General features: G+C 40.3%; 1 protein-coding gene across 3 annotated transcripts; it reads left to right on the top strand.

Annotated features, from left to right (window-relative positions):
* Positions 1-1,753: 1,753 nt before the first annotated feature.
* Positions 1,754-16,460, top strand: LOC122994171 (cytochrome c oxidase assembly factor 1 homolog). Of its 3 annotated transcripts, XM_044368724.1 has the most exons (6): positions 5,155-5,420; positions 8,324-8,435; positions 10,841-10,992; positions 11,120-11,196; positions 12,580-12,669; positions 12,771-14,209. In XM_044368724.1, the coding sequence occupies exons 2-6, from the start codon at positions 8,342-8,344 to the stop codon at positions 12,793-12,795; spliced, it is 438 nt and encodes a 145-aa protein (XP_044224659.1). In that variant the 5' UTR covers positions 5,155-5,420; positions 8,324-8,341; the 3' UTR covers positions 12,796-14,209. The 3 variants fall into 3 exon arrangements, with proteins under 3 accessions (XP_044224658.1, XP_044224659.1, XP_044224656.1); XM_044368723.1 differs by lacking the exons at positions 5,155-5,420; positions 12,580-12,669; positions 12,771-14,209 and adding exons at positions 1,754-1,778; positions 16,100-16,460; XM_044368721.1 differs by lacking the exons at positions 12,580-12,669; positions 12,771-14,209 and adding an exon at positions 16,100-16,460 and having other exon boundaries at positions 5,157-5,420.
* The last annotated feature ends 36 nt before the right edge of the window (positions 16,461-16,496 follow it).

Below are 16,496 nucleotides of genomic sequence, written 5' to 3'. Positions count from 1 at the left end.
GGAAATTTCTTTTTAGAGGCATGAGGGGTACGTCTCAAGTCTCTTATTTGATCTTTCCTCGCTCCTCGCCTGAACCGGAAGTTGTTCCTGGTGCGCCATTTTGACAGGCATCCCAAGGCTGTGGTTGAATAGTCTTTTTTGCTTAGTAAGGTTCCTAACTGAGTGAAATGACCAGGAAGTATCTAAGTGGCAGCCATGATAAGAGCTGGTTAAATTCTCTAACTGCTAAGGAAAGGTGCTCCAATGTTTCCTTTCTCATCTCCTTTAGCATAGGGTACACTTGACCATCCTTTACGAAAGGAAAGGAGATGATTCCGTCCCACAATTCCTTGCGGCAATAAGCGACGCGCCATTCACAATTTCAAACGATTAAACCCATATTACACATCCACAGCAGTCTGTGTCCCATCTGTCCAAAGCTGTGCTCAGCTTGTTCGATAACAGAATAAACAAATGTACAAAGCGTTATACGTTTTCTGTAATGAATTGTAAAAAAAAAACTGAAATTTCTGTGCTCTTCCCGTTTTCGGCAATTGGAATAGAAATTAAATCAAAACCAGAAAACAACTGTTTTTTCACTTTAATTGTTATATCTATATTATCTGCCCCAACTGCACCTCTACAAAAACAGTCATTGACTATGCTTGCTGTAGATAGATAGATAGATAGATAATCAATGAAGTTACGCTGCAGTGCCTCACGTGTAAATGCGCACAGCTGCTGTCTTATTGAAAACGCACTTATCGTTTCTGCTTTATTAAATCCTTGCAGGGATCACTCCACATTAAGAGAGATGCTGTGCGCATTTATGCAGGGCACACTACAGTTATCCAAGCACAGCAGCCTAACTTTATTATTTAAATCTCAAGACACACTGTATCTTCACACGAAAATCTGCAACAAAACAATGCAAACATGCATTCTATCAACCAGAACAACTTTAAAGCACAAACAAGTCAACATTTCAAGGTGTTTGGGTTTGTATGTGGTAATTCTTAAACTATTACATGCATTATAGGCTAATAACAGATTATTATCGGTATATTAACCATAACACAGACGTCTGTCTTTCAAGAAAAAGGGATGTAAGACGTTTTTAGTCTGTTTTTAAGTCATCATGTTTGAAACTTAAGAACGACGATTATGTACAGTTGTAGATTTGTAGGCCTACCATGTGATGTCATACATTTAACATTTATTTTCATACAATGATTGGGATCAAGGAGGGTGAGTGTGAGCAAGCATTCTCAATGTGACAATTTTGTTTCAGTTTTATGACTGGCAGGCTATATTCCTTTTTTAAATTCAATTCTGACCTGAAGTTATTTTTCAGCGTGTTGTGCACGTTTATATAAAGTGCATGAAACAACACCGTAAGAACGACCGGGACAGAGTATGTAAGATGCGCTTTTTGTAGTCCATCTTCAGAACATTGTAGTTTCACCACAGCAGACCTATGTCAATATTATCCACCATCACATAATTACGTAGCCCAGTGTAAGTGCAGTTGGATTCTCTCAGCACCACAGTTGTCTTTTCCTAAGTCCTTATGACTTCTCCCTCACATCTTTCCTTGACCATGTGATATTTTCCATCAAGGTCAAGGAAAAGTGGTTAGGAAAAGACGATAGGAGGGACTTTTTAGCTGTGATCAGCTGTCGCCATCATCAGAAAGGGACGTTGCTTCACGTGACACTTCACATTGTCGCCTAAAACAGTCAGTCAGCATTTGGTTGTAATAAAAGACCCATCAATGAGTCGGATGATCAGTTTTTCCGGTGAGTGCACTGTGTTTTAACGGTTTTAGGCCTGTTTTTCGCTAGCGAAAATTAGCGTTAGCATTAGCATTATCACTGTTAACTGTTAATAGATTGTAAATGCACCGTGCTAACCAAGTTAGCAGCTAGCGCTATGGTCAGCTCAACCCTCTTGTCCAAATATGGTCACTTCTGGCTCCAAAAATCAAACATGGCGACGGCCAAATCGGAAGTCTTTTACCAGCCAACACACCCCCTCATTGGATATCAGTTATTGATTTTATTTATCTATTTATTTATTTATTGAATGAAACAGTTTGAAACATTGAAGATGCACTGCACCAGAGTTAGCTTGAAGCTCATTTGCATCTGTAGTCCCCAACAAAGAACATACAGCAGCACAACAACAAACAGTAAAAAGCAAAAAAAAAACAACAACCCAAAAAACAAAAACAAAACAAAAAAACACACAGAACACACCATACAAAATACAAAGCTACACACAGCACATCACATACACCCACAATGTCAGTTAGAAACAATGTAAACTAAACTCTCAGCTGTGTGACTCAGTGGTCGCACAGCTGATATGTCTTTAGTACATGTTTCAGTCTGGTCTTGAATGCATTGATAGAACTACAGTTCTTCATATCATCAGGTAGGACATTCCACTGAGTTGTAGCTTTCAAAGAGAAAGCTGACTGTCCAAATGCAGTGCGATGAAATGGTACAATCTTGTATAGAGGATATTCTGGAGGATCTAATAGAACTTACTGAGCGCATGTACACAAAGTCACATAGTGGAGGAGAGGCCAAACCACTTAAAATTTTATAAACAAGGCACAAATTTGAGAATAATCTAAAATTCTCAAAGCTCAGGTAATTATATTTCTCCAGTACCCTACAGTGATGGAAATGCATTGGAGTTTTTAAAGTTTGTTTGTATAAGGACTCAAGAGGTTTTATGGCTGTTTTTCCAGCCTGCCCCCAACATGTGATGCAATAAGACATATGGGAAAGAATCATAGCATGCATAAATATCTTGGCTGCGTCCAAAGTGAGACAGTTTCTAATATGTCTAAAATTTGCTATGTTGTACTTTATGGTTTTAACCGTTTTTTTAACATGTTTCTTAGTTCAAATTTCACAAACTCCATCAGGAGTCTCTACAGAGGCCTGTACTATGAAGCAAGTTCAACATACGCGGGATATCTTTTCGTTATCTGGCTTCACTGAACCTAACATTGGCCGTCCACATAACCAGTACTACGAAGCTGCTTATCAACCAGCTCAGTCAACCCGGGGTTTTCCTATCCAGCTATGAGCGCGTTCATGTGAAAGAGGTGGGGTTGCTAAGTATGAGCGGCATCATCAGAACCATGAATGAAGTGCTTCATGATATGAGATGAAACATTGATAGGGGAGACCAGGGACAGTTGTAACACCTTGAATATCTCCAATCAGAAACAAGCTATAGTGATTACACTCACTCTGCACATGCTCAGTTAGATTGTCTTCTTGCTTACAAAAAAGGAGCCACATGTGAAACTCACAGAAAAAGTTACCAGCAAAAGTGTGTTTTTGAGGTAAAATATTAACTTTTTTATCAGATTTATTTTTTGGTAGAAACACGAGTCAAACTAGCAGTCAAGATCATTCAGATGAGGTGACAACATAACTGGTGATACTGGGACTGTTATAATGCCTTGTTACAACTGTCCCTGAACCAAGTTTCAAATATTTTAAAAACATCAAGGTCTACATAAACTAACTAGCTTGATAGATAGATAGATAGATAGATAGATAGATAGATAGCAAATTAAATGTAAAATGTTGTAAAATGACATGCTAAGTTAATGATAATCAGTTGCATAATAGTAAGTTGAAACGTGTTTGCTTACAGCATGCCAAACATCAGAAAGAGGAAGACAGACAGGAGAGTCCCACTTCCTTTGCTGGAGAGGGCTTCAGATGAAATAAGAGGGCAAATCAGTCAGGGCAGTGGCCAACTCATATGGCATTTGCCATGTGACCCTGTACCGTTTTCACAAGAAGAGACAGAGCCTGGAGTGCCAGGGATCCAAATCACCTCCCAGAGTAGGGTACTGGACCCCCAAGAAGGTTTTTTTCCACAGGACAGGAAATCTGTCTGAGAAACTGCCTGACAGAGGCAGCTGATTTGTATTATAGGTTGAGCTCAAAGGAGGTAGTCTACATATTAAGCTAGAGAAGGCCTAGGCTATATGTAGATTTATTAAGTATTCAACTAATTTTTAACTTTTATACTAATAACTTTTTCATTTTGAGTATTTGATTGATTAATTATGTATATTTTAGACATGTTACAACCGTCCCTGGCATGTGTTACAGCTGTCCCTGTACACTGGGACAGTTGTAACAATTGACTGACTGTATTTAAATCAATTTTGCAAGCTGTAAAAAAGCTGTAAAGAAAAGTGAACAAGCCTGTAATCATACAACAGAATAAGAAAATGTAGAAACACTAGCAATAATTTCCAAATATTAAAAGTAGGGTATGGCGTAAAATACATGTAGGAATTATTATGTATGACTGAAGTATAGAGGGAGTATTTTTTGCTATTTAGTTGGATGATGAAGAAACCATTCTGAATATGTCACATAAAAAAGAAACTTGAAGTAAAGTCAGACTGTTTCTGCTACCGAAGCAAAGAGTGGAAAAGTAGTTAATGACTGATGAGGTCTATCTGACCCAAATGTTGCATTTATAATAATGGGAGCCAATTAACAGTGTGTGGATTATTTTTCTGATAAAACACAATATGTCGTTTTCATTTCCAGTTATCATCACACAGTTGTCTCATGTTATTCTGAGCTGCAGTGATGGAATCAGAGTGTAAAATCATCCACACTGTCAGCTGTCACTCCGGGGATAAAATAAACTTTATACTATTAAAATGCAGTTAAAATCATCCATTTGTTTGTCTTCATTTGTTAGAAGCTCTCTTTTAAAAACAGTGTAGAAATATAAAGTGTGGAACAATAAAATGTCTCCACTGACCTATAGAAATATATATTGCTCTTTTTTACTTGTCACTTTATTGTAAACTCAGGACTCTTGTACATGTCGGGATCTTGTAGGGATGATGACTGTCTTTTTTCCAGTGATCTGATTGGTCAGTGGTCGGAGTGTTGACAGGCTATGATCCGATCCTCTGAAGTTAACCTGCCCCGGAGCAGGTTAGCTGTTAAGCATAAGCTACCATAATAAAGTGAACCAGCGTCGTAGGACTGAAAACCCAGAATTAAACCTGAAGTCACCTCGCTAACCCCAAATCCTGCTTCGTAGTACAGGCTTCAGTTCTTAAAGTCGACTGACAGCAGTCAGCAGCACTAGTTGTGATAAGCTGTCGACGTCATCAGAAACGGACGTCGCTTCACATGACTCAGAGGAAGCGTCTCTTCAAGCAGATTCCCTCGTTTTCTCTCTCCCCGCTCGGTTCCCTTGCGTCTCTCCATGCATCCACAGTGGGAGGAACTAAGACGCTAGTGAGGGAAACGTGGATGCAATTTATTTATTTATTTATTTATTTTGTGGATGCAATTTAAGAGACTTGAGATGTACCCCGTGTGACGTTTCCGGATGTCAACAGAGTCACGGTTGTCCTAACGGTCCGTAACAAGGTGAGAATGTTTTCATATCTTATTTCAAGTTAGCAACAACATGTAGTCCTGAAAATGTAACCCATAGACACGAAAACCCGAGAAAAAGCATGAACCAGATTCAGCTGCAGGCACAGGGCATGGAGTTCAACTGTCACTGAGAGGATTGTAGATGACTGCGTCATACCAAGCGCTGAGGAGAAAGAACTCAAAACACGCGAGGCAGTATGTTCTGTGTATCTTCAGCTCTCCAGCGCCACTAAATGTCAAGAATGTATGATGTGCCAAGGCAAGAGATAATGGCAATGTGCAAATGTGCATTTATATGTTTTATGCAATTGTGGTGGAAAGAGAGAGCGTATGGCGGGATTTCAATGATACAGTGGTAGAGGAAGTGACAAGCCCGCGAAGTTATAACAGTAACTTATGGGATACTGTAAACAATGGTGATATGGTTATTAATGAAAACAGTTCATTCAGACATACTCAACATGTACAGGCAAGTGGAAGGTATATATATTTCGTCATATCTAGGCTATAAAACTATTATAGCTAGATAGAGTACTTTATTAATCCCAATGGGAGATTGTATTATTGCAGTATTATCAGTTGTAGTGAAACTGCTGAAAGGAGTTGAAGATTCAGTTCAATCTCAAGCATGAAAGGACTATAAATTTCAGTTGATGTGTAGGTCATACATTGAACTGGAAGTGTCGGTTGAAGTGGGAATATAGATAGGTTGAGGTAAGCAACATAATAAAATACAATAAAAAAAAACAAATACAATAAAATAATCAGAGAATAGATGCTTGAAACAAATACGATATTCACACACTGCATTGAATGTATACTGTATAATGACCCTGCCTATAACACACTCTACATTAGTGGTATTAAGCTTGAATAGATTAATATTGAATCAACTGTACTTTATACAGGTAAAATTATATTATATATTCTTATATTTTAAATGTGTTGCCTTTTATATGCAAAGTGAATTGTGTTAGATTTGTACAATATGATAACAATTTAAGAATTTAAGCAATTCTAGAAGCAGTGCAGGAATGTCTTTAATCACTTCATGTATATTGTATCAAACCATTATGTTAAATGATGATAGTGATAGTTTGTATACAGTAGACTGCCGCACATTTAATAGCTAATAGTCAAGATTTGTTTTAAAAACTAAATGTTTAAGGAAAAAACAGATATAATATACAGTATATGCAGGAAACATGGCCCTGTCTAGATCTATCCTATAGCATGGCAAATTTCTGCAAAATCACATACAGCATACTCCCATTGGTGCTCAGTGAAATGAACTGTATTCCACTGTTTACATCAGACAAAACTCTTCATGTGTGTCAAAAATGTTATTATAATTTATTCATTTTTACCAACAAATGTCTTGGCATTATTCATTTGGACAACAGAATTTGTAAAATGATAATATGATATGATCACAAAATGATGATAATGTTGAGTCATTGCCCAGCAACCAAAAACCAAAATTAGAAGGGTGCGGATCTCCGCCATGTGTGTCTGGGGGCATGTATTGTCTGTTTCCTTCGATATGCATAGAATAGTGTAATGCTATTGTAACTGAACATTCTCCTGGGTTCGCCTAACTGAATAAACGGGACAATAAGTCCAAACTTCTCAATGTAAACATTGTTATTTATTTTGAACATTCGGTCTTAACACACCACACAAAAAAACTCCTGCCTACCTCTCTCTCCCCTCCCAAACAAAAAGAGTTAAATCTCACTCAACTGTCCGTCCCGTCTCCCTTATAGTCAAGATGGCGGCGAAGCTAAGCAAAAACGGGGATTTATTCATCTCCTATTGTGCTTAACTTAAGTGGGTCGTAACATATCAGTATTAGCTCCGCTTCAAGATTAGACCAAACTTTTCAATGAATGTCAGTTTTTGAGCCATGACAAAGGCCAAAATGTGGTCTGCGACAGATTTGTTTTTAGCCTAGCCGATTGCGCCTTTTGCTGCGGTTGTTAATCACTTGCAGCCCCTACCGGCCGGTTAAGAGGCGTGAAGAGTCAGCAGTTAATAGCAGTATAAAACGCCATTAAAACGCCACAAAAATATTAGGCTGATGGGTACAGTTATATGTGAGATTAGCTGCGGACATATACTTGCACGGGCACACACGGCCAATCTCATTAAACTAATATGACTATAAAGTCAATAACCAAAAAGGTGGATGCATTACATCTACCTTGTAATAACCTTGGAGTGACAGTAGCAGCACAACTCCTTGTCTCATCATAATCAATCAATCAATTCAATCAATTTTTATTTATATAGCGCCATATCACAACAGAAGTCATCTCAAGGCACTTTTCACATAGAGCAGGTCAAGACTGTACTCTTTAATTTACAGAGACCCAACAGTTCCCCCATGAGCAAGCACTTGGCGACAGCGGTAAGGAAAAACTCCCCTTTAACGGGTAGAAACCTCAAGCAGACCCCGGCTCTTGGTGGGTGGTCATCTGCTTTGACCGGTTGGGTTGAGAGAGAGAAAGAGAGAGGGGAAGGGGGAGGGGGGGCAGGAGAGCAACAATCACAACAACAACAACAACAAGCACAAGCATCAATAGACAGGGAAGGATGCCATCAGGACTGTGAAGGACCGCGAAGGTTCGGCCCGGGACTCAGATTTTCCTGTGAGATGAGAAAGCACAAAAAACTCAGAGGAAGAAGCAAAGTTAGTGACATGCATTGATGTTACATGAATGCATACAGACGGAGAGGAGGAGGAGGAGAGAGGAGCTCAGTGCATCATGGGAAGTCCCCCAGCAGTCTAGGCCTATAGCAGCATAACTAAGGGCTGATCCAAGGCGAGCCTTAAGCACCTTTCTTTGCATTTTCCCGGTAAATTGACCAGACTGATCTGTCTATTTGTGCAGCCTTACTAGGAAGCAGAGATGAGAGTTTCCACCAGTAAACTGCAGCAGCTCACCATCTTCACCACTGTGCTGACAGGTGGAGGGATCGGCACCATGTACTATCTGCTGCAGAGTGAGTACAAAAAGAGCTGTGTAGGGATGCCCCAGTCAAGTTTTTCTTGCACTGATGCAGATCTGAATCCTTTTAACATCGGATATCTCTGTTAAAAGAATTTCTTCTCAATGACCTTTAAATAATGGAGACCGGATCTGAAGTATCAAAGTTGAAGTCGAATTTATTTTCTTGTGCAAGAAGGAGAGTTTCACAGTGCAACACACAAACAGGGTTACAGAGAAAAGGCTCATCTCAGAACATTCACAATTGGTTTATATACCTTACAAATGGGCGTCTCATACTTCTTCTGATGTTTACAGACATACTCCACAAATAACGTCATGACATTTTCTCAGTTTTCTAATTGGTTGGCCAGCTGTAGGTCCTTAAATCAAGATGATACCCCTCTGACCTGTCTCTGACCTTTATTCCCTCATGACTTCCTCTAATGCATGTGCTGGTCTCCTGTCATTAATCTTACCTGCTATGCAAAACAGGAACATTCATCATGACATGCAAAAACAAGAGCACGCACATAGTAAGGTTTTAAGACATCTAATCACAGTATAATTCTAATTTTTATAACAATATCTGCTGATACTGGGTCTGATCTGATATGTATGTTTACATAGCAGCAGAATATATGCAATGTTTACTTAACATATATCTCTCTCAGTAAGTTCTATTAGATCCTCCAGAATATCCTCTATTTAAGATTGTACTATACCATTTTGTCGCACTGCATTTGGGCAGTCAGCTTTCTCTGTGAAAACCACCACTCAGCTGAATGTCCTACCTGATAATATGACGAGCTGCAGTTTCATCAGTGCACTCAAAAAAATCTGCTTAAAACTACTCAGCTCCTGTAACCACTGAATCTAAATTTCATCTCATGGTCTTCTCATGAACGCAAATAATCTTGCTTTTAATTTGACAAGCCTACATTATTAATTTCTAGTCGACATACTGAGTGTATATGATTTGCTATTGTGTGTAGCTTTGTATTTTGTATTATGTGTCCTGTGCGTTTTTTGCTTTGTACTGTTTGTTATTGTGCTGTTATATGTTTCAATTGTGACCTGCCTAAGGGACTGCGGATGAAAATTAGCTATATGCTAACTCTGGTACAGTACATCAAATGGTAACATTTATGTTTAAAACCGTACTTGGTCCAAATAAATACAATCCACTAGATAGATACACTTTGTTGAAATTGTTGGATCTACATAAAGTAGTGGTTTATGGATAAACAGATGGATATAGATAGACAGGCAGATAGACAGACTTGTACAGACAGATAGATTTCATGAACAAATATTTTATGCATGGTCACAAATTTCATCCATGTAACATAGTACAATATTGACTTGTCCAGTAGATTGTATCTGACATCAAACACATCAGATATTTTTTCCAGTTAGGAGCTACTTTTAGCCTTCGGTTGTTTTGCGAATACAGCCCCAGAATTAAGAGTCACTCAACCTGGGGAGCCCAAATAATTATTCACAATAACACACTAATTTTCACTTTCATATATGAGTAATATGCTGCACCGTAGGCTGCTGTAAAGGAGAGCAGCACCGCCACACTAGAAGGCTGAGATGAACAAAACACAGTAGAGTATAGTAAAGAAAGGATTGGCTTTTGATCGGCTTTATAGTGTATAAAAATAGGCCCAGATATTGTTCTGGATCGGGTCGGGATATCTCAAGTTGTGTGTGTGCGTTTGGAATGAACACAGCAAACAATTTTCATTTCTGTGAACATTACCTGAAGGGTACAGGAATGCTTGCTGCAAGGTTCAAGCAAATGTTCCTCTACACTTACTCAGGAAAGTTTTCCTAATAGATCTGTAACGTCAGGGAACATTGCCAGAATGTTCCACAAACTGCAAGATTTAAGATTATGGGAATGTTCTGCTAAACTAACAAAGAGTTCTGTTTTGGTTATTCTCTATGCTGTTAACGTTAGTCTTTACTAGCTAATACCTTACTACGCATGGCAGCGTACATTTGATAAATGTCTTCATCACCTCAAAGCTATCCATTATTCCTCATCTTCATTCACCCGCTGGCCATCTCACCACTTCCCCACAACTTCTTCTAGTTCCTTCTGGGTGGTCAGCAGGAACAACTTCCAAGTAGAGTTGGGAACTTCTCCAGTGTTGTCCTGTAACATTACCCAGCACTATCATTTTTGGTGTTTTGTAAATTTGTTTTTAAAAAAAAGAGCACAGGTATTGGATTGGTACTCTGTATCAGCCAAAACCCTGGTTTAACTATCAGAAATGGTGTCAGGTGTGAAAAGATTGGTGCATCCCCATTAGTACATATAAGTATAAGCACAATATGTACAGTACATACGTAAGTGCTTCAACTTCTTCTGCTTCATTTTTTGTACCTTTCTGTCTACTGTCCAACAAGAGAAATTCTTTGAGTCAGACTACCACAGATTGGCTCTGCAGAAGTTGGAAGCATGTCCGGTTGCCATGGAAAGACTGGGGGCCCCACCTTTAAAAATCCACAACATCCATCTAACTGATAGAAACAACCGTGTAGACCAGCACAGCGCACAGGTACTGTGTGTTAGAAAGTCATCAAAAATGTTGTTCTGTGTTTAATAGTAGCTTTCACCAGACTGTGAAGAGCTCTGATACCTGTTTACACCTGTACAGCTGGATTTGAATTTGTATTGTGTTGCAGATAAAGATCCCTGTGACTGGGTCAGAAACTGGAGGTTATCTGTATACGTCTTCAGTTAGAGACCCTAATACCAACAGGTTAGTATATTCTGTTGTTTTCTGAGTTCACTGAAAATGATGGTGACAGTTGATTTATAATCATTTTAATGTGACATAGTATTGCATTATGTAAATCACTTCATAGAAATGTACAGGGACAAATAAATGCTGCTGCTGACATTCTGCATACGGACACAACATTGGTGTATTTTCGACCAGCACAAGCAACATTCCAACAGTTTGGTATTTTCCTGGCCTGAAAATTCACTGTCCCTGTTTGTGTGGTATTTTGGTGTCCAGTGCAGCACACAGAGTGCACAGATGGAAGGAGAGGAGCAAACAGGTGGGAGTTTGATTCAGATGAGACAGTGAAAAGCGAATTGTTGGTATTTTGATGGACGTTATGCTGAGAATAGATGTCTCAGAAGGATGCCCGCCACAATTATGAATTATTGCTTACAGTATAAATAAACAATTTTAGCAGCACCTAAAGGTAGATATATACGTTGAGGTGTTGCTGGAGCGCAGTGCTATTACAAACTGCCGTCCACTGTGCATCACCTGCAAATGACAACAGGCCTCTACAAAGTAACCACACACACACCTCTACACACATCATACTCATTGGTTATAACTCACTATTCTGTCTGTTTATGCAGGAGATTTCAGGTTAGGGGGACTCCTTTCCAACTTCTCAGCAAAAGCAGCATCTCATGTTTTGTTCATGAAATACTTTATAATGCAAGCTCCATTGTATCACATCAATTAAGATATAATGTGGCTAGAACATGCGCTCCAACAAGCAGCAGCAAAGTCTGGTAGCTCTCAATTTTTACTAAATTAGACTTTATTTTTGTTGTATTTTTATTATTTTTTGTCAATTGCTGATGGATATTTCTGTGGGGAGAAGAGTTTACTCAAGAGAAGAGCTTCTTTCATTGAAACTGAGCAAATCTGGAGGATACCACCCTATTATAGCTGAGATAAAGAGGTGTTTTCGTGGTTGCCGTGGTGAAGGTGAAGGCCAGGAAATGGAGATATAAGCCCTTTCTGCCATCGGTCATCATGGGAAATGTCAACTCTCTGCCCAACAAAAGTGATGAGCTAGAGATATTGGTGAAGACTCAGAAAGCCTCATGTGTTTTACTGAAACCTGGTTGAATCTAAACATCTCTGATTCCTGTGTGGAACTACCTGGCTTCATTCTCATACGGATGGACAGAGACACTAAAGCTAGTGGAAAGAAGAAAGGAGGAGGACTGGCTTCATTTGTGAATCAGAGATGGTGTAATCCTTCACATATTACTGTCAAGGAGAAGATGTGCTGTCCAGATATTGAATTATTGGCAGTTGGTATGAGACCATACTATGTACCAAGAGAATTCAGTCATATCATAACAATACTTGTGTATTCCTCTCCAGGCAACTGCTGAGGTTACATGTGAAGTTCTCCATGAAACTGTTGCCAGGATACAGACTAAACATCCTGAGTCACACTTCCTACCAGAGAAAGTAAAACATTTGATCCGCTATATGCCAATGTCAAAGAAGCTTACAGGGCTACTGCCTTACCACCACTGGGCCGGTCAGATCACAACCTGGTTTTTCTGCAGATCTGCTACAAACCCTGTGTGCTGAGTCAGCCTACAACTACCCTCACAGTCAGGAAATGGACACCTGAGGCTAGTAAGGCTCTAAGGGACTGCTTTAAATGCACAGATTGGAATGTGCTGTTTTGTGCTTTACTGGGTATATTAACTTCTGTAGAGATACAGTCATACCTACAAAGACTATATGATGTTTCCCCAATAACAAACCCTGGATCACAAGTGACATAATAGCAATCCTCAACCAGAAAAAGGAAGGTTTTAGAGATGGTGACAAAGAACAAGTCAAACAGGTGCAACATGAGTTGAAGAGAAGATTGAAGATGGCAAAGGTGGAATACAAAAAGAAAATTGAAAGAAATTTACAACACAGCAACATCCGGGAGTTGTGGAGAGGAATCAACACCATCTCTGGCTACAACAAAAAGAAAAGACAGCCAATAGTGGGTGATGTGGACAGAGCCAATGAACTTAACCAGTTCTTCAACAGATTTGATACACCACACCCGCTTCCACTGCTGCTCCTTCTCCTCCACATGGATGCATCTCCACCACGGCTCCTTCTTCTCCTCCACATGTGTGTTTCTCCACCACAGCTCCTCCTTCTCCTCCACCTACACATGTGTCCATCTCCATTGCTGCAGCTACTCCCGTTATCACACCTTTGCCTCCACCCTTGTCTGTCACTGAGATGGGGGTGAAGTTGGAGCTCAGGAGACTTAGCTCTGGGAAGGCAGCTGGCCCAGATGGTGTGTGTCCAAGGCTGCTTAAAGACTGTGCCGCCCAACTGTGTCAACCTCTCCAGAAGATCTTCAACCTGAGTCTACAGTTGGGGCGGGTCCTGGCTCCGTGGAAAACATCTTGTATTGTACTGGTACCAAAAATAAAATGTCCGGCTGAACTAAACGACTATAGGCCGGTGGCCTTTACGTTGCACGTCATGAAAACCCTGGAGCGTCTGCTTCTACGCCTACTGAGGCTTGAGATCAAAGACAAACTTGATCCCCTGCAGTTTGCATACAGAGAACACATTGGAGTGGATGATGCTGTCCTTTACATGCTCCACCGTGCCCTCTCTCATCTGGAGGAATCAGGCACTTATGTAAGAATCATGTTCTTTGATTCTCCACGTGCATTCAACTCCATCCAACCCATCATACTCAAAGACAAGCTCAGAGAGATGAGAGTGGATCCCTCCTTTGTTTCCTGGATCCCTGATTACCTGACAGAAAGGCCGCAGTTGGGAAACTGTGATTATGGGACAGTAATGAGCAGCATGGGGGCTCCACAGGGGACTGTACTGGCTCCATTCCTGTTCACATTGTATACCTCAGACTTCAAATACAACTCTGAGTTCTGCCACATCCAGAAATACTGACACTGCTATTGTGTATCAGGAATGGACAGGAATCCGAATACAGGGATCTAATAACAGCCTTCAGTGACCGGAGTCGAAAAAACGGCCTTCAACTGAACACCTCAAAAACAAAGGAAATGATTGTGGATTTCCACAGGTCTAAGCCCCCTCTTGAGCCAGTGAAAATCTGTGGGGTGGACATTGAAGTGATGCACACCTACAAATATCTAGGGGTCCTTGTGGATGACAAGCTGGACTGGTCCTCTAACACCGACGATTAGACAAGCTGGTCAAAAAAGCGGGCTCTGTGTTGGGCAGGAGATTGGACCCGCTAAGATCTGTGGTGGAGAGAGGCACACTGAACAAACTGAAAGCTATAATGGACAATAGCAGACACCCTCTCCACAGCCTCCTGGAGTGACAGAGGAGTAGCTGCAGCAGTCGGCTCCTCTCATTGTGCTGCAGAACGGAGCGATTCAGGAGATCCTTCAGTCCCACAGCAATAAGACTGTTCAATTCCTCCTGAATTGACTGAATAGTTTTTTGTTTTTATATTTTGATGAGCACTTGACAATTTGAATATCCCTTCGGGGATCAATAAAGTAATATCTATCTATCTATATACATTGGCTCAGGTGTTTCAGAGCAGAGAAACCAATAATGTTATTGACTGAGAATGTATTTAGAAATCACCACACCCTCTAATCCACATCCTACTTCACCTAGCCCTTTTGCATCTAGCGATGTACCTGTATGAATCAACATCTACCCAGCAACTGTTCTACTCTATCACGCCTGGGAAACACAGCCTGTGTGAGCAGTGCGTGTGCATCGCGGAACCTCTTGCTTTTCATTTCGGCGCCGATGTTAACAGATTAGAGCTGTTAACATCTAGAGATTCGGGGTCTTGCCTGTTTTTCTGCGTGATACGCGCAGTTCTCAGCAAAAATAGACAGAGAAAATGATCAGTTGATAGTCCTATTAACATCATACCAGCAACATTAGACCTTTCACTATAGTTTCAATATCTATATCTGTAGAATATGTCACAGACATGAAGTGTCACCACTGCAGGTCAGTCTGCATGGTGCACGCCGGGACAGGGAGCTGCTCTAGTGGGGAACTCTAGTGCAGAGAGTCGGTGACACATGAATCCCCGGTTTGAACTAATATAACAGAAAGCTTTTCTCGACTCCTGCTCGCTTTCTGTGATATGAGTCCAAACCGGGGCTCCTGTCTGTCATTTCACCTGCTTCCAGGCAGAGATTTGGTGTTGTTACTTTCCTTATTTGTTGTCAGTCTCCCTCCTCACAGTTTGGAGGTTTGTTTGTCGGAGTGTGTCTGACTCGTTTGAGGAACTTGGTGTCGTCTGGAGTGATTTTCGTCACTCGTTGACAGCAGGGGTTTAACTGGCGGAATGATTAATATAATCAATAAAAAAAACCCATCCTTTGTGAGGACTGCATGTGGCTGACACACAAGTTTCCCCAACCAGACCCCAATATGCCCATCAGAAAGAAAGCTGCTTTCACCTCACATATTTATTTATTTTTAACAATTGAGCACATGCTTCTTAATCTGTTTCTGACTAAACTAAATATAAAGGAAATATGAAACATGTTATTATTGATGGCCATTATCAAAGCCAAACTCTATGTAGAAAGATAGGGCTGGCAGCAGAAGCGCCACAGCAGCAATCCTGTCTGTGTGGACGCTGTCTGTGTGGACACTGCAAGCGTGCAAGACGCAGCACTTCAGCGATGCACACATGCTGCTCACGCAGGCTGTGTGTCCCAGGCGTCATGTTTTCCAGTATTCCCAGATAGACTTTGGATATGTGGAAATGTAACAGACTCATCTCCTCCTATCTTATTCTTTTTTTTTCTTTTGGAGGTCAAGTTTTACGTGACATTGCTAATATAGCATTTCCAGCGCTTTGTATGCACCATTCCTGACCTGTGTTTGTCCCTCCCTGCAGATGGAGTCTGAAGCAGGCAGTTCTGATGCTCAGAGAGGGACAGACCATCGACCTGCTGAATCCTCCTCCACCAGCTGTGACAGAGCACACAGAGGAACTGAATACAGGCTGCTGGCACTGACCAACTCCATGTACTTATGAAAACAATAAGGTGGAATTTGTCCTGCTCCAACAGGTGTTGAGTAGAGGTCTAAAATAATGATAATAATAATAGTATGTAGTATAATAATGAGGAATATTTACCAATTGGGAAATCCTCAATTTTGGTATCATTTTGATGTGGTATGGTTTTCAAAAGGGAAGAGCCTGTATAGATCATATTTATTTTATATTTACAACAGATTAAAGTACAATAATCCCATTTTCTTGTTTTATTGAATTTTTTATATATATGTGT

This window comes from Thunnus albacares, chromosome 12 (assembly GCF_914725855.1).
Source record: "Thunnus albacares chromosome 12, fThuAlb1.1, whole genome shotgun sequence".
Classification (NCBI taxonomy): domain Eukaryota; kingdom Metazoa; phylum Chordata; class Actinopteri; order Scombriformes; family Scombridae; genus Thunnus; species Thunnus albacares.
This window is presented reverse-complemented; position numbering and strand designations above follow the sequence as displayed.

Bases quoted from the DNA above. Each gene is read 5' to 3' on its own strand.
- LOC122994171 (XM_044368723.1), top strand. From the start codon at position 8,342: ATGAGAGTTTCCACCAGTAAACTGCAGCAGCTCACCATCTTCACCACT. The intron at 8,436-10,840 runs GTGAGTACAAAA...CTGTCCAACAAG, and splicing joins CATGTACTATCTGCTGCAGA to AGAAATTCTTTGAGTCAGAC. The intron at 11,197-16,099 runs GTTAGTATATTC...CCCTCCCTGCAG, and splicing joins AGAGACCCTAATACCAACAG to ATGGAGTCTGAAGCAGGCAG.